Source organism: Myxocyprinus asiaticus, chromosome 5 (genome assembly GCF_019703515.2).
Source record: "Myxocyprinus asiaticus isolate MX2 ecotype Aquarium Trade chromosome 5, UBuf_Myxa_2, whole genome shotgun sequence".
Classification (NCBI taxonomy): domain Eukaryota; kingdom Metazoa; phylum Chordata; class Actinopteri; order Cypriniformes; family Catostomidae; genus Myxocyprinus; species Myxocyprinus asiaticus.
In genome coordinates this window covers 35,336,523-35,354,340 of record NC_059348.1, presented here as the reverse complement: position 1 = coordinate 35,354,340, position 17,818 = coordinate 35,336,523, and the positions used below count along the sequence as shown (strand labels likewise).

The following is a 17,818-nucleotide window of genomic DNA, read 5'->3' as shown; positions in this document are numbered from 1 at the left end:
ACATATAGGTGGCGCTCTTTCCAGTTAAAAGGCTATGTAAACCTTTGTTCAGTGTGAAAACGTAGGTAAGCCTATGCCAGTTTTCATGTTCATAATTAATAGATTTTTGTGCTGTAATTCTACTGAAAATCTACTGTACTTTATACAGGTAATTTTTGACCCAAACATCACAGTGGTCATTGTTTTTAAACATAACAGAAGGGTTAAAATAAATGTATTATTATTATTTTTTTTTATTTTTTTTTATTTTTATTTTTTTTTGCAGAACTGTTATCTAAGCAGTATAACAATGATTGAATGCATTTGCCTGATTGCATTATTGAGAAAAATGACAAACAAATAGGAAATGAGTTATATCAAAAATGCAGCTTTATTGGAGGAACAGGTGATGGAACTCCATATTTTTGGGCTGGAGGTCTTGTGGGGGTCTGCTTTCATCAACCCTGCATTGCCTAGATGCCTCCCAGCATTCAAGAGGATTCAGCATCATCAGCATCAGAAATCACTGATGTTTCTGTAGGAAAGATGAGTGAGTTTATGCAAACAGTCACATGCTGGCCTGTTCATGACCGATAAATACAGCAAAGTCATCATTCAGTGTCTACAACACTTTTTGTTGGGGCAGCTTGAAGTGAGCAACAGTTCACTTCAAAACAAATGGTGGAAAATGATTGCTCACATACCTGTTGTAATAATTTCTTTGACATGTATTTGACCGGCTGTCAGTAGAGAAAAGGGAACGTACAGATACAAAGAGAGAGAAAAAAAAAGTAAAGAGTTGAGGATAGAAATTATTATTAATATTTTATTGGAATATTAATAGTCCATACTCTGTAAAAAGTGGTAACAAGCTATATTTACTGTGAGGAGCAATTTTTACCTGATATAACCCATAACATTTGTTTTGTTGGTTTCACCTAATGTATTCAGGTTGATTAAGTGATGTTAAATAATATGTTTTGACTTGAATAAAACCTGTTTATTTAGATGATACAACATGAAGCACACTTGTAGGTTAAAACATTTTTCAGTGTATGAATAAGGTTGACATAGAATGAATTAGGGTAATATGGGTCATGGGTAATGTAGGACACATAAGCTCTGTAGTGTATATTTCTTGCTTTTTCACTTGCACATTTATGAGAACATTATCATATTCTAGCTGGGCTGTCATGTGATAAAGTCTAATTTGTTGATCTAAAGTGTCAGGGTGACAATCAAAGTGTAAAATGTATTCGTTCCTTGAATTGTTTTAAAATTCCTCAAGCTCAATTTGAGCATGGCAATAGCAACACTTAAGGCCATGGGTTTGAAAACCAGGTAACACACATATACTAATAATAAGTATACCTTGAATGGGTTGTAAGTTGCTTTGAATGAAAGCATAGACCAAATGCATAAATGCTAAATGTCCCATATTAGCTTGATTTACCCTATTTGTCAACATTTAATAACCTGAAGGGGTTTCTGTCCTACACTGCCCTTGCATGTTTGAGTGAAACTTGCCTGTCAGGATGTATCTATTATGTATGTCCTTTAGGGCAGAGTTAAGGGGGGAGTCCTGGGGGGTGCTGGTGTGGGGCAAAGCCCTCCCTACAGGATGGAAAAGCGTAGATGTGAAAGGGGCCCCCCTCCCTATGCCCCTGGACTTTTGACGTGTATTATGTACAAAAGCTTCTTTTGAGTACATACACTGCTGCTTTTTCAGTGTCTTTAATATGTTGTGGATTTATACACATTGTTTTCTATATTAAACCACAAATCTCTACTTTTGCTGCACAAGCAAAAGGCAGATGTCAGCAGCTGTGCCACTGAATATGCTACAGATCATGTGCGTGGCATGAAAAAAAAGGAATCACGATCTTATCCGTTTGTTGAGCCAAAGGTAAGCTTCAGGTAAACTTATGAAGTTCAGCAAGCCAAAAACAAATTTCAGTACTGCCTGGAAAGCCAAGTCATGGTCTCTGGCTGTTCAGCAGTTAAATTCACTCTCACTCATGTTGATGTAAACCCTTATGACTTCCTTTCTTCTGTTCCATACAGTGAAAGTGAATGGTGACTGAGGCTCATATTGCATCTCCATTTGTGTTCCGCAGAAGAGAAAAGTCATGTGAGTTTGGGTGAACTGTCCCTTTAAGGTTAATAAAGTTTAATTTGTAGGGTGTGTTAAATATGTCAGATGCCATAGAGATCTTTCTGTCATATGCGTCACAGTCCTCAAATTCATATCTGTACTGTAACAAATACAGTATGTTGGTTTAAACAACCATGCAATGCTCAGTGTTATGATATGATAAACAGTTACTAAGTAAACCCTGAATGAGCGATAACCGTCCAACCACAGAAGGTAGTAAGGAAACTCCCTGATGACTGTCCCTGATGCTTGTGATACCAGCATTAATTTGGTTCCTTTCTATTTGTTAGTGACGCCAGCTTCCTGTTTCTGATTAATCAAAGACATTAAAACTTACAAAGAATGTTCTCACCTGAAAAAGTGTAGGATGTCTCTGTGAACTCAGGCATTCTGAAAGTCATAAAGTAAAAATTAGAAAACAGAATAAATGCTGCAAGCAATACAAATTCAAAGCCAATCCCTTAACATGTGATCTGTCCTAATAAAAATATTGCTTCTAACTGTATTCGGGTGGTTGACATGAAATTTCAAGAAGTTTCATTGTGGCTTGCTATAATCAATCTAAAACTATTTTAACATTTTCCCAAATTCCTCTTATATGAGCTCATATTAATTGAGCAGCAGCAAAAACATTTGTGCTTTTAAAATGCATCTGTCACACCGCATTTAAAAGTGAAGGGAATTTATTTATTTATTTATTTATTTTAAACATGAGAGAAATGGTGACCAGTTACAGGACTGTACATATACACTTCCCTAATACATATATGTTAATTATTACCGGAAATCCTGACGTCTAATTAAAAATAGTTAATGTAAACTACTCATAAAATTGTTATTCCTTTAAAATGCTTATGACATATTTACTTGAAGTCATCTCCTTCCAGCAGCTTTCTGTAGGTGGAGATCTCGACATCTAGGGCGAGTTTGATGTCCAGCAGCTCTTGGTAGGCCAGGATCTGTTTGTGGAGGTCTGCTTTAGCCACCTCTATGGCTGATGTCAGGCTAGCAATCTGTGCCTGGTACTCAGCAACACCCACACTGGACTGAGATTGGGCTTCTGCTAAGCTCTGCTCTAGAGTCATATTCTGAAATGGAAGAAATCATTTGCAGCCTGACATTTTTTTTTTTCTTGATTCCCTTGGTTGACTTCTACTTAAAACATTTGTCAACACTTACTCACCCTCAAGTTGTTCCAAACCCATATGATTTTATTTTTTTTTTTCCATTCAGAACACATAAGATGATGATGTGCAGTGTTAATCTCAGTTACCATTCAGTTTCATTGTATGGGGAAAAAAGATATAGTGAATAGTGACTGAGGCTGACATTCTGCGTAACATCTCTTTTTGTGTTCCGTGCAAGAAAAAGGTCATTCAGGTTTTGAATGACATGAGGGTGACACAAAGATGACACAATTTTTTATTTTTCATTTTGACTTCCAAACTTTTTATCAAACAGTACCTGTATTTCCATAGAATAATTGGACGAATGTACAGCACAGCTTCATAATAAGCATTATAAGGTTTACACAGTACCAAAAAAATCCCCCTAAATCTTCAGCACTCCTATAGTATCTCATGTTCTCAGACACAAAAGTTCTTGTAAATGATTAGGGTTAGAAAAAAAACTGTTAATCTGAAATGTATGAGTTGTTTGGGAAATTGGGCCTTTTGCAGTAGCTAAACTTCTCTTGTGGCATTGGGGCTTTTGCTACCAATATGAAATGACTGAGATCAGTAAACCACTTCCTGTGTCATCTGTTTCCTGTCTCAGACAGCTGTGATTTATTCATGATATGTTTATTGTATGCAGAGACAGGGCCGTAGCAAGGAATTCTGGGCCCCATGACTGTATATTGCTCTGGGCCCCTTACCTATTAAAAAAATGCAGTTCTGAATTTGTTGTGAGCCCCCCTGGACCTTTGGGCTCCTAGAATCGTTACCATCTTTCACCCCCACTAGCTACGGCCCTGCACAGAGAACCTGCACTGAAACGTTTCACACTGCTGACAACTCTAACTTTTTCTCAAGAGAACTACCTCCTTTGTGCTCAAAAGCACCTAAAAATAATCCATTCCTCAACATCAACAGCTGATTTACATAAAGTGCACTATTTGCATTGGCAAAAGTGTCTTGGTTTGGCAAACATCACTCATCCTTTGTTTTATATATATATATATATATATATATATGTGTGTGTGTGTGTGTGTGTGTGTGTGTATAGACTGTATATGTGTATACTGTATATGTATATACTATATATATATATATATATATATATATATATATATATATATATGTACAGTATGTATCAATGTGCTTTATGTAACAGGTCTAAAAACTAAACTAAAACTTACTGTAGCAACAAGCCCCTGCAGCTCTAAATTCAGTGTCTGCAGCTCTTTCCTGGCTGCTGTGATATCAGCTTTGACCGATAACACAGCCTCTGTGTTTTTGGCACTGGTTATCTGCATCTCGTCCATCTTAATTGAAAAGCAGATAGAACAAGATCTATTATCTGGAATCCCACTGATTGCAGCATAATCTACATTTTCAGAAAATGTGATCACTTCTTAAGTGCTGACCTTGAGTTTGTAGTATGCCTCAGCCTCCTCTCTGTGTTGCTGCACAGATTTCTCATATTTCATTCGCATCTTGTTGAGAGCTGTAGAGATGTCAAACGATTTGCCAGTGTCTACTTCGATCATTGAGACTGAAGTGTTCATTGTTGCTGTGCCCAGTTTAGATTGCAAAGATGACAGTTCCTACAGTGATAGACATAACAAAGTGGAACAAATGCCTACATTGAAAACTTTTGTAAAATCTTGATTTCAACTTTAAAATATAGAGATTAAAGTATAGACATTTTAGATTTAAGAATACATTTTACCTCCTCCTGTGTTTTGGTGACAAAGTTCAGTTCATTTTTCAGGCTAGAATATTTGGCATCCAAATCGATTCTTAGGTCAGAGGCCATTTCTATGTCCTAAAGAGGGATACATGAATGTGTGGTTAAAGTGTTGTTTTATTTACAGTAAATTTTAAGACAATAGCAGATAGTTTCGGTATAGAATACATCATGTGACAGAATGCTGTCCTTCTTACCTTTTTCATGGCAGCAATGTCAGACTCAAGTTGAAACTTCACTCCTTGTTCAAAGTCAAGCCTTTTTGAAAATCCAGAAAACAATTGATTATTTACTGACCTCATATTACATATTGGAAGAATTTTCATTGTTATTAAACAGCAATTTAATAAATGTTCTTATTTCATAAAGTTTAGATCGCAAAGCAGACAGTTCCTATATGGATCGATTCAACAAAGCGGAACAAGACATGTGAGTTCCTGTAGTTCAACAGGCCAAGATCATGAGTTTGATTCCCAGGCAACACACATACTGATAAATATGTTGCATACACTTTCAGTTGCTTTGGATAAAAGCATCTGCCAAATGCATTTAATCTTGTGATATATTGTCATGAGATTGAATGTGTTTATATCCATTCAGCATTAATGCCCTAAAAAAAAGGAAACACATGTTCCAATGTCATAAAACAGGACACACTCACTTAGCCTTCAGTTCATGGGCGGTGCCACAGACATTGTCCAGTTCAATCTCCAACTTGACAGTGTCAGTGGTGAGAGTTTCCAGTGTACTGTGATATTCACTTAACTGGGCCTCATACTCCACTGTAGTAGTCCCAGATGATTCTTGGGACATGTCTGTCCCACCAGTCAGCTGGGAAAGCTTGGCCTCCAGAGCTGCATTCTCCTGCTGTAGCACCCGTACTTTGGCCATGTACCCAGAGAAACGATAATTGAGCCCAGAAAGTGTGTGCTTCTCAGCCTCTCTGGAAAGTATCGGGGCCACAGCAACACCTGATGCAGAGCCAGCGGCGAGCGCAGAGCTTGTACTGAGCCCTCCTGCAGCAATGGTGCGACCCATAGTGAATGCAGGACTGGCAACCAGTGCTCCACCACCGCCACCCAGTAACAGTCCTGCACCAGCACCTGCACCAGTACCTCCACCAATGCCAAAGCCGAGACCTCCACCAAAGCCCATTCCTCTTCCCAGACCAAGCCCTGCACCTAAGTCAACACCACCTCCTAGCCCCAGACCCAGTCTAGCCATACCACCTACACCAACCCGAGCCAGGCCAAGACCTCCAAATCCCCCAGAGAGCCTGGAAGAAGACAAAGACAAAGACATAGACATGGTGAACAGCTATGGATGCTGAAGAATCACAGTCTGCAGACAAGAGAGTACAGGCAGGAGGGAGAGTTCAAGGCTCTCTGTATAAATAGGGTCCACTTAGAGGAGGGAGGGCAAAAAACACACTCTTTGGAGAAAGAATGAGTAGTATCTGGTTTCAGTGGAAAGGTATAGCATCGGTTGTCTGTTAAATCTTAAAATATTCTAACCTGAAGGCATAGTTTTCTGTAGGATGGGCAATTTCCAATCTAAATGCTGGTTTTGCACTGACAGCTGCATGATTAATTGCACCCCAATTTAGTTTCAGATGTATGTCATGGATATTCACTTTACTAACATTTGAATATTAAAAATCATATTCACCAACAGAATTTTATCTTGGAAAGATCAAAAACCTTAAAAGGGGTCGCTGACCCAAAAATATAAATTCTGTAATCATTGATTTGCACTCATGTTGTTCCAAATTGTATGACTTTCTGTGGAACACAAGGAGATGGTAGGCGTAATGTTAGCCTCAGTCAGCTTTCGCTTTCATTGTATTATTTTTTCATACAATAAAGGTAAACGGTGGCTGAGGTTAACATGATTTTTTAATTTTTTTTTATCACATTAAAGGGATAGTTCACATAAAAGGAAAATTTTGTCATCGTTCAGTCACCCTCATGTTGTTTCAAACCTGGATGTCTTTTTTTCTTCTTCGGTGGAACACAAAAGTATATGTAAGGCAGTTTTTTTCCATTCCATTCACTTTCATTCCATCTTTTTTCCATACAGTGAAAGTGAATGGTGTCTGAGGCTAACATTTTGCCTACCATCTTTATTGTCCCATGGAAAAATGAACGTCATATAGGTTTAGGACAACATGAGTGTTCATTTTGGGTAAACTATTCCTTTAAATAATGTCCAGCTGCAAAGAGAATTGTGATAAATCTACTGTACATTGTGGTTGTATTATCCAATACCAAGTGTCTTTTCCAGATTCATGTATTTAGTGTTGTGCAGAGTCCAGTTATAAGGGGTTCAAAAATGGGATTGTTCTACTGTTATGCAATCCTAATATAATCCTATTATGTAAGGTCAATGCTTGGTACCAGTGAGGCTAATATAAGGTGGAATCTGACAGACATCTGCTTGGGCTTGAAAATCTCAAGGGCAGACTCAGCTGATAGGTTTGTGCCTGTTCTTATGGCAGGTGAAGCATACCTCTATTTGCAAACTCATGGCATGCCCATGACATACAGTACTCATCCTCAGCAGTTGCAACATCTGTGATTGACATTCAAATTTAATCCAAATGAAACCTTGAATAGTATTATTTACTGTAAAATAAAATCATTCAACACCTTAATATAATCAGTAACACTTTACAATAAGGTTCCATTTGTTAACATTAGTTAACAACATTAGTTAACATGAACTAACAATTAACAATGCTTATTAAAGGAATGTTCCGCATTCAATACAAGTTAAGCTCAATCGACAGCATTTGTGGCATAATGTGGATTTGGATTACCACAAAAATTATTTTGACTCATTCCTCCTTTGAAAAAAGCAAAAATCGAGGTGACAGTGAGGCACTACCAATGGAAGTGAATGGGGGCCAGTTTCTGAACGTTAAAATACACACTTTTTCAAAGGTATAGCCACAAGACATAAATGATATGCAATTAAACATGATTTTAGTGTGATAAAATTGTTTACTAACCTTTTCTGTTTAAAGTTGTAGCTGATTTTACAACTTTGTTACCATGACGATGTAAACAACTTTACAGCTCAGATAATGCACAAGTTTTAACAGAAGTATTAATGCAAGTGTATTTATAAAATTAAAAGCTTTACAGTTCTGTTTAAACCCTCCTAAACTTGGCCACATTCACTTTCATTGTAAGTGCCTCACTGTAACCCAGATATTTGCTTTTTTTAAAGAAAAGGAGGAACTAGTCGAAATTAAGTTTTGTGGTAATCAACATTATGGCACAAATGCTGTTGATTGAGCTTAACTTAAGCCCGGAACATTCCCGGAACATTTATTAATCTTAGTTAATGTTACTTTCAACATATACTAATACATATTTAAAATCAAAGGTTCACAATGAACAATTGTATTTATATTAACTAACATTAACAAAGATTATTAAATTATGTAATACAATTTTTGTTCATGATACCTAATGTATATTACTAATGTTAATGAATGGAACCTTATTGTAAAGTGTTACCATATAATCTCTGGATGTAAGAACTCATGACAATATTAAAGATAATTTCAATGAAATTCATGAAAATCCCCATAAAAAATAGATGGGGGAAGGGAGGGAAAAGGGAAAATCACCCTGTTGTTCTGATATCAAAAGAGGAATTGCCTCTGATTCTGTGGAAAATAATGAAGGTCAGGAAATTCTAGCATACGTGCACTTTGCACTACTTCCTTGGTTGTTTATCCTACTTATTATTATGGTACTTGGAATGTACATCAAGAGACATAATCTAATGGGTAAAGTTAATCAGTATTGTTTTAGATCTATACTAGTACTTTTATTTACAAAACAGAAATAATTAGCAGAACTAGGGAGAGAAACAAGCTTGAAGACAAAAAGTACATGAAGATTTATGTGATATACGGTAACAGTCCAAAAGGCCCCTTTAAGCAAGCTATTCTAAGAACTCTGTGTTGCTTCTGAGTTACATACAAAAATGGTGGTGTTTTGTTTTTTATGCATTTGTTCCAGTTTCAGTTTCATACAGTAGATCTTGAAAGCCCCTAGATTTACATAAATGTGCTATACTGTCAGTGTAGAAAAGTTATGTTGAAATTTCTACTACATAAACAAGTTGACAAGACACAGACAGACAGACAGACAGACAGACAGATAGACAGATAGACAGATAGACAGATAGACAGATAGATGGTTGGACAGATGGAAGGACTGATAACTTTCAAAAAGCAATTTAACATATGAAACATAAAATCTTCTTACAATACAATTCTGCAACTGTAGGTTTTAACTTGGCCTTGAGCCTTTCCAGTGATCAGTGACAGCCAGTTATATGTAAATTAGTTTCTCACTGTGCCCTACAGGACCAGTTTCAGCAGATCTGTTCAAGTGGGGATAAAGAACAGGAGTAAACCCTCATCCAGATCACAACTTCATAATCTGACACACACACACACACACACACACACAAATTATCTTGTGTAGAACTAACTAGTAATGTGCAGTTACACTAACTGTAAAGTGTCTTGTTTTGCCTTGCACTGTCCCTGTTTAATACTTTAAATATGTACAGGAGATGATGGATGATGGAAGCTAACAACAGTTTAATAAATACAAAGACATTTGGAGAAAAAGGGCCTCTTTCATGGCTAATAAAATATAATGGGGTTCTAACTGTATGTAAGTATCAACAGTCTCCTAAAATTCTGTGAGACAATTACTGATACACAATAAGAGTATAGAGCTATAACAGTCATGTGTTATACTGTCCTGGATGTACTGGGAGGACTTCAGAAGCAGGAGACTGCAGTAAATGTCTCCATTTGAACTCCATTTAATCTCATTGCTGTCTAGAACAAATGAGATGTCCAATAGATCTCATTCATGTTTCTTCTTTCCTAGTTTAGTTTATTTTATTTATTTTTTTTAAATTTCAGAACATGCTTTTTCATTGACTTACTAACCATATCAATCTACGTTTTCTTTTTTAAACTGATGATGTTTGAGTCTCATGTGATAAAAGACACAGCCACAGAACACCTCATCACTTTCTCACTGGAAAGTAATATTTGATTTCCTAGTTTTCATGGCAGTTGACTATGTTTGACTGCAAACAAGAAGATGTGGCTTGGTAAAACATTTTTTATCAAAGGCAAAATTATGTTGTAAGGCACTTAACCTTTTTCCTTTTCTTTTTTTTTTTTTTTTTTTTTTGCAAGATGTGTCAGGTATACATGATGAGAGTTGCCATAACATTCTACATATCTCTCAGAAACACAATTGTGCCAGCTGTTCTCTTGGGGCATTGTGCTTATAGCATAGTTCAGTTACCTCACTGTCATTGTGAAAGCAAATAGCATACCATGGTCGTACATACAGAGAGGGGACACACTAGATTGGTCAGGTGCTCTATAGACATTTCCTGAGAAGCCCACTTTGCTGAGGCAGCCAAAAACTAACTAGCAATGATAAACAAAGAGCAGTAACCAGAATCACCCAGTCTCTGTCACAATGGTATGGAAACAACAGACCCAGGACAAAGACTCTGCTTTCCAGAAGGCTGTGCCTCCATAAAGAGGCATGCACCGGTAGCTGTTGCTGTTTAGCTGAGGGCTGGTCAAAGGATATTTGCACTTACATTGTGGCAATGTTTATGGGCAAGTAGTGGCACTTAAAAAAGCACTGGAACAGAAATGCCTTTGCCACGACGCCGATCCTCTTTCCTGGGCCAGGCGGCTACTGAGTGGCCAGGCAGTGTGGGCCGAACGAGTGCAGCAGGGACCGCCGCACCTCGTGGAGTGTTTGTAGGCATGGCTCCCACTGGAGGAACCAGCAGCCTGGGTGCACGTGTTTCTCGCAGAGCTCTGGGCATCAGCAGCGTGTTCTTGCAGGGACTTAGGACCACCAGTGTCCCTGTGGTGACCCAGCATGGAGACCGGGGCCACCCGTTTGGTTTTGATAGCCTCAACACATGCCTGCTGGAGTACCGTGACAAAGTTCATGCTCTGGAGCAACTTAATCAACAGCTGGAGGACCAGATCAGACATTGTCTTGATCGTAAAGCCGCTAGTGCTGGAACATGGAGTGGCCTGAAGCAAGATTGGGAGGATGTCTATATACAGGTGGGAGAGGATATTAGACAAGGTTGGGATCTCTTAAACATATATAGGCCTATAAGTAGCAAAATATAGAAGATACTGAAGGGCCATACCGAATGCTTTTTGTGTCCATCAGTGCTCCTTTTCCATTGTTTTTCTACAAGTATGTAAAAATGCACAAGACAGAAGTCTTTGCGCCATGTCCAGCTTTTTATTCGCGCAGGAGCACCGCATTTTTTAGACTGCATGTCAGGTTAAAAAAAATGTCAACTTTTAAAAATGCATTTCCAACTGCATTCTTTCATTTCCATGTAAACTTGCACTAGATGGACATCTTTGACCGTAGCTCCACATCCAGTTTTATTTTCAACGTCTTGCAAATGAGCACCGCATTTTTAGACTTCAGGTTAAAAAGAATGTCAACTCTTAAAAAGGTGTCACATTAAAAGTCACATTGTCTTTTTTTTTTTTTTTTTTTTTTTTTAATTTTGCTTCTCGGGTGATTTTATCTTGTTCAAAGGATGTTTAGAAATTTTTATTGGAAAACAGTCAACAATAGAGTTGTTCAATGAACTCGGAAGTCTATTTCGCCAGGGGTTCCCTCTGGAATTTCCTATGGGTTATTTTATAATGGGGTTTTTCAATTTATGAGTTAAATAAGGTCTATGGTAAACATTACTTGAAGATACTTGGATGTTTTGTTCTACAACATAAATTACACAATCAAATGTGAGTTACATACCTCAAATATCAGTTTGAACCCTCCATTTAAAAAATGAAATTTATTACATGGCACTCTGGAATACTTGATTCTGACTGGTCAATGGCGCCATCTAGCAGTCTGATATCTCTGACAAACAACCGCACATCCAGGGATTAAGACGCATTATATCCGTCATCCGGGTATACCGAGTCATCTTTCCTGCTTCTCTGATCACTGTGCCATTTCAACAAGTAAGCTAATAAAATTATTTCAACTCAAATCTATGCTTCATTTCCATTCATTTATTTATTTGGCAAGTGGCCTTGTAATAGGCTGGATAATGAGCTGTCAGACGGTAATTTTTCACAAAATAAACAGCAACAGAACTCTGATGCAAACCGGAGATGGATTTTAGCTGTTCAGTGATTTAATTCTTCTCACATAATTACATAATTTCAACACAAATCAATATTTTATGTCAATTTATATATGTATTTGCTTAGTAGCAATGTAATAATGATAATATAAAGTTAGATGTTTATCGCAAAATAAACCTATTCAGGGTGATACAAGACCCCTCCCTTATTTTGCGATAACAACTGGCTGACTGTACTTTATCCCTAAGGTACACTGCTAAAGAGTTAGTGCTAGATAAGGACTACAAATACCACAATCATGTGAGTCAACATGCCTGACCAAATGGAAAATCGTAGTAGTTCTTATCTAGCAACTTGTTAGCAGCCTACATAAAATAAAATAAATAAATAAAATAAAAAATAGGCTTCAAAATTCCTGTTGAGTATGACTGTGTGTAATATATGTCGTAGAACAAAACGTCTAAGTATCTTAAAGTACTGTTTCCACGGAACTTATACTCAAATCCAAAAAATGCCATCATAAGAACCCATTGGAAAACCCTGAGGGAACCCATGGCTCGAAAATGCTAATGATACGAGGTGAAACTGCGCACAACTGCAGTCAAACGTGAGAAATAAATCAAATTTATTGATCAGTTCCAGAGACAGCAAAGCAATGCTTAGACAAAGGCAGAATGGGACAACTTCGAGGAGTGCTTCAGAGGTAAGTATCAGTCTTTTCAAAAAAGAAAAAAACAGAGTTCAGGGAAATATTCAGTTTGTGCACAAGAGCAAAAGTCCACAAAAATTTGTTCCACTTGAGACAAAGGGTAATTTCTCAACAGGTTATAAACCAAAGCCACATCGAGAAAACAAAAGGGTATTCCTATGGCTAAATCCAAACTTTTTGGCAAAGTAATACACGAGGAAGAAATCCAAGCTGAAGCTCAAGGTGAGAACTCTCATGACTGAGCAATGAAGCCAGAGCAGAATGCTGCATAAATAGGCCCAGCAGATCAACTAATAGGTTGCAGGCGAGCTTTGCACTAATTACAAGAGTACTGAAGAGTTCTAGAGGTGAGGGAGCAAGGAGGCCCTCTAGTGGGGTCTGCTGATTCCTTCACCGGGTGTGACAGCTAATTCTCTTCTGGGTTTTTGGAGGACAACCTGAACAGCTCTATATATAGGAAAAACCCTTTCTCCCAGTTCCAAAAAAGTAAACATTTTGGGTAGCACTTTACAATAAGGTTCCATTTGTTAACATTAGTTAATGCATTAGGTATCATGAATTATGAACCAAACTATTTACAAAAAAAAATTTTTTTACAGCATTTATTAATCTTAGTTAATGTTAGTTAAAAAATGTATTAGTATATGTTTTAACATTTACCAAGATTAATAAATGCTGTAAAAGTATTGTTCATTGTTAGTTTGTGTTAACTAATATTGTTAGGTAATGTTAACTAATGGAACCTTATTGTAAAGTGTTACTAAAGTTTGTTTATACATTGGTGTGCAGGCTAACCTATTCCTGTCATCTGTCAGGTGAGTGAGGCAATCCTGGACAACGCTCAACTTATGCTCCAGACTGAAAATGTTCAAGCCCATTCAGAGGACTACAAAGACAGGTGTTACAAGAGTGTGTTTCAAGAAAAAAAAAAATAAAATTTGATCCTATCTAATGTTTTTCACACTGATAAACCTGTAAATGCTTGACGGAGTATCTTTCTGTGCATGATTGTGTAGGTATGAGAATGAACAGCCGTTCCGTAAGGCAGTGGAGGAAGAGATTAACTCACTCTACAAGGTCATCGATGATGCAAACTTGACCAGGATGGACCTGGAGAACCAGATTGAAAGCATGAAGAATGAACTGATGGATGTGGAGCAAAGTCACATAGAGGTGAGATTTGTAAATGGATAATGTTCAGTCAGCCGGTCATTCTTGCTAAATAAATGGTATCACTCTTACCAGATAAATAAATGGACATTGATTTGAGTATAAATTGCTTTATTATGTGTAAAGAAAAAGACCATGGAGTGTATAGATTAGATGTCATTATACAAAAAAATTTGACCGCAGAATGTTTCACTATCAGTAGTATTCTAGAGCACCATATATTACGTATGTTGTGTAGTATATTGACAACAGCTCACCAATAGCACTTTCTTTATAGAGAGTGTAAAATTATGTTCTTGTGCTTTTGTTCAGGATGTTAAAGTGCTTTATAAGCAGATAGCTGGGCGTGAGGTTGACGAACCTGATGCTCCCATGGAGACCAGTCTGGACCAGATTCTAGCTTTCATTCGCTCTCACTGGGAAAGGGTTGTTGAGAAGAACCGTGCTGAGACTGATGCTTACCTTGAGTGCAAGGTAAACCATAGTATGAGAATTGGTATCTCTCAGAAGGATCAATGCTCACTGATTAATAAAGGCCATGAAATACTCAACCAGGGGTCCATGAATGGGGGAGGGGGGCTGCCCTGCAGGGAAGATATATAAAACTTTTCGAGAAAAAATTTAAATGTACATGACATTTATAATTATTTGATTTTACATTTTTAGTAAATGTTCAATGTTAAAGTGATTGTTCACCCAAAAAATGAAAATTGCCATTATTTAGTCAACAAATGTCAAACTGCTCTTTTCCCAACAATAAAAGTGAATGGGGATACACATGGTCATCATTCACTTTGATTGTATGGAAAGAGCAGCTGGGACATTCTGCTGTGTAATTCTGCTATGTAAAAACCTAGTATTTTTCTAATGTTTTCCAGTATAAATATCTAAACATACTTAAAACAAGATAAATGCAAGATAAAGATATTAAGTCTTGTTTTCAGAGAAATAAAAAAAAAGAAAACAAATTGTTGGAAAACAAGTTTATTTTCATTTACCCCATTGGCAAATGCTTTTTTATTATTTGAGGCATAAATCTTACTAAATTATTATATTTCTCTTTAAAAAAATAGACTTCATATGTCTTTTTGCTTCTCAAGTATTGTTTGCTTGTTTGAAGGATGTTTAGATATGTTATCTGGAAAACAAGACAAAGTACTGAGTAAGAAAATTATTTTTTGCACTTTTTTTTGTGTTGCATGCTTGAATGAATGCATGACATTGAGTAAATGATGACAGATTTTATTTATTTATTTATTGAATTTTAAAGCTGAAGTGTAGGTTTAATATCTGCGACACTAGCACCTCCGAACGGAACTGCAAAAATGAACAGTGTTTTCAAAACTGCTTTCTCTATGTGCCCCATTCAGACTGATCTCAGAGTTAAAATTGGAAACAGAAGGATGACTTTTCTTTAGCTAAATTCGGTCAGTGCTTACCAAAATGTGAAACACTGCCCCCAGTGGTCAAAACAGTAAGTGTGTTTGGCCGTAAAAGTGGAGTAAAAATGTAATGTTAGAGGGAAAATATGCAACCTCCGAATCATGCTCATCACTGATTATGCAAATGCTATTACTTCCTGGTTTCAATGCAGGATTGGAACCTAGGTCTCTCACACTGCTGATGCGATGTGCTTACGGTCGCATCACAGAGGAAGATGAACACACTGAAGCTGATGCAAAAATGTTTTTAGGAGATGCAGCTTGGGGTGAATCAGCTTAATGTGGCAAATCCTAGGGTACCAGAATTTTCTGAAACAAAATGCAGACTACACGTGTGATAATGTTGCCCCATCTGTGGTTGATCAAACAAACAAATATTCTGGCCCCCAACTCATGCCAATGGTGAAGTCAATGTTGTTGTGTCGGTGTGGACAGGTTGCACAACACAAGGAGGAATTTTCATAGGGCTATAGAGACAGAGTTTTCTAGAAAATTAACCTACAAAATGTTTACTTGTAGTTGTCTGCATATTAAACTGGGAAAGTATTTCAACACACTTCAGCTTTCATGTTTTTAATTAAATGTATTTTAAATTGGTACCGAATTTGAAAATCTTTTATAGCTTTTATATATTGGGGGTCCCTGGTTTGGCTAAGAGACTAGGTTAAGGGGCCCTGAGTGTATAAAGGTTAAAATCCCCTGTATTGTAAGATGATAATCACCTGTGTGTGTGTGTGTTCGTGTGTGTGCAGCAGGCTGACAGTGTGAACAGTAAGCTCAGTCGTGAGGAGGAAGAACTCGAGCGCCTGAAGACAGACTGCAATGATGCCGGGTGCAAGATTCAGAGTCTACAGGCTGAGACTGAGTCTATTAGAGCTCTGGTAGGAAAACATAACGTTTTCTCATAGTGAAACACATGGTCATTCCTCAAAGTGTCACGGAAAAACCATAAAGCACATCAATTTTCAATTCGCTACAGTGCTTAAAGGTATCAGCTGACATTAAGCTATAAGACATTCACTGTTGATGTTGAAACACTCTCGTGACTCCATGTTCCTTGCAGAAACGAGGCCTGGAGAATGCCCTCAATGATGCCAAACACTGGCATGACATCGAGCTGCAAAATTTGGGCTCTGTTATTGGGAAGCTGGAAGCAGAGCTTGCTGAGGTCCGTGGGGACATTGAGCAGCAACGTCATGACTATGAAACTCTGCACAATAACAAGATGAAGCTGGAGGTGGAAATTGGAACATATCACGGAATCCTGGATGGAGAAGAGAGCAGATTCTATTCCTCAGCGTGAGTCTCATATTAAAGGTGAACTTATACATTTTTGCTTATGCTGAGCTGGCCGATTTGGAAGTCATCTTGGATTTATATTGACACCTAGTGACATGGATGCCTCATCATGCAAAAGTAATACTTTTTGGTTATCAATGCCATTGTAGAAATGTGCTATTCTCAGTCAGCCATGATACATTTTTTCCATGCCAATGTGTCTGAGAATCGAGTGGTTACCAAGATAAAATAAATGGTATTCCCCATGTGACCCCAAGAAGTAGCCCAGCTTCATGCAAAATAAAACAGTTTTTGTAAGGCCACTGATGTGAGTGTACATGATTTTAAAGATATTTTTCAAAATTACTACTCATTCCTTTAGGGGTTATAGTTTTTAATCAGGAAAAAACTACTGAATACACCTTTAAATTTAGGCTACACACAAGAGAAGAACATAAGGACAAAGAAACAACCTCAAATTGCCATTTATTCACTCACTGGATGCGCTTCCTCCTTCTTCAGAAGTCTTTAGTTACTAGAAACCATCCACAGTTTCAGTTTCTGCCCAGTATCTGTGAAATCAGGGACAGACCTCTGTGGATACAGTGTATATAACTACAATGTTGTGCTATCCTGTAGGTTCCCAGGTGTTTCTTCAGTACCTGAGGGACAGACTCAGCCTTCCACCTCTGAACCACAGACTGAAGGTGCATTTTCCATTGAATATTGTATCCAGTGAATATACTCTTGAATTATAGGATTGAGTTGTAAAATGAGACATTTATGTGAATAATAGATCCTATTGTCTTCCATTGCTGTGAGTAATAAAATATATATTTATTTTCATGTTTCCTATCAGGTTCTAATGCCCCTGATGCTCCAGAAGAAAGTTAGAGGGAATAAATGATTTTTTTAAAGCATTTTGAAAAAAGCTTTACTTTCATTTGTTTCTCTTCACTTAGACTACATAAAAGTTA

General features: G+C 37.3%; 2 protein-coding genes across 7 annotated transcripts; one reads left to right on the top strand and one right to left on the bottom strand.

Moving 5' to 3' along the window:
- Nucleotides 1-225: 225 nt before the first annotated feature.
- LOC127441010 (thread biopolymer filament subunit gamma-like) lies at nucleotides 226-8,145 on the bottom strand. 5 transcript variants are annotated; one of them, XM_051698125.1, is made up of 9 exons: nucleotides 5,706-6,392; nucleotides 5,242-5,302; nucleotides 5,027-5,122; nucleotides 4,722-4,901; nucleotides 4,494-4,619; nucleotides 3,002-3,222; nucleotides 2,487-2,524; nucleotides 684-719; nucleotides 229-514 (listed from the first exon to the last, which is right to left on the bottom strand). In XM_051698125.1, exons 1-9 carry the CDS (start codon nucleotides 6,350-6,352, stop codon nucleotides 471-473), a joined length of 1,449 nt encoding a protein of 482 aa, XP_051554085.1. In that variant the 5' UTR covers nucleotides 6,353-6,392; the 3' UTR covers nucleotides 229-470. The 5 variants fall into 5 exon arrangements, with proteins under 5 accessions (XP_051554087.1, XP_051554085.1, XP_051554086.1 ...); XM_051698126.1 differs by lacking the exons at nucleotides 229-514; nucleotides 684-719 and adding exons at nucleotides 726-1,593; nucleotides 8,055-8,145 and having other exon boundaries at nucleotides 5,706-6,320; XM_051698127.1 differs by lacking the exon at nucleotides 684-719 and having other exon boundaries at nucleotides 226-514.
- Nucleotides 8,146-10,569: 2,424 nt separating this feature from the next.
- LOC127441428 (phakinin-like) lies at nucleotides 10,570-17,761 on the top strand. 2 transcript variants are annotated; one of them, XM_051698859.1, is made up of 8 exons: nucleotides 10,570-11,186; nucleotides 13,767-13,849; nucleotides 13,968-14,124; nucleotides 14,434-14,595; nucleotides 16,319-16,444; nucleotides 16,627-16,862; nucleotides 17,481-17,548; nucleotides 17,701-17,761. In XM_051698859.1, exons 1-8 carry the CDS (start codon nucleotides 10,758-10,760, stop codon nucleotides 17,733-17,735), a joined length of 1,296 nt encoding a protein of 431 aa, XP_051554819.1. In that variant the 5' UTR covers nucleotides 10,570-10,757; the 3' UTR covers nucleotides 17,736-17,761. The 2 variants fall into 2 exon arrangements, with proteins under 2 accessions (XP_051554819.1, XP_051554817.1); XM_051698857.1 differs by having other exon boundaries at nucleotides 10,574-11,186; nucleotides 16,316-16,444.
- Nucleotides 17,762-17,818: the final 57 nt, after the last annotated feature.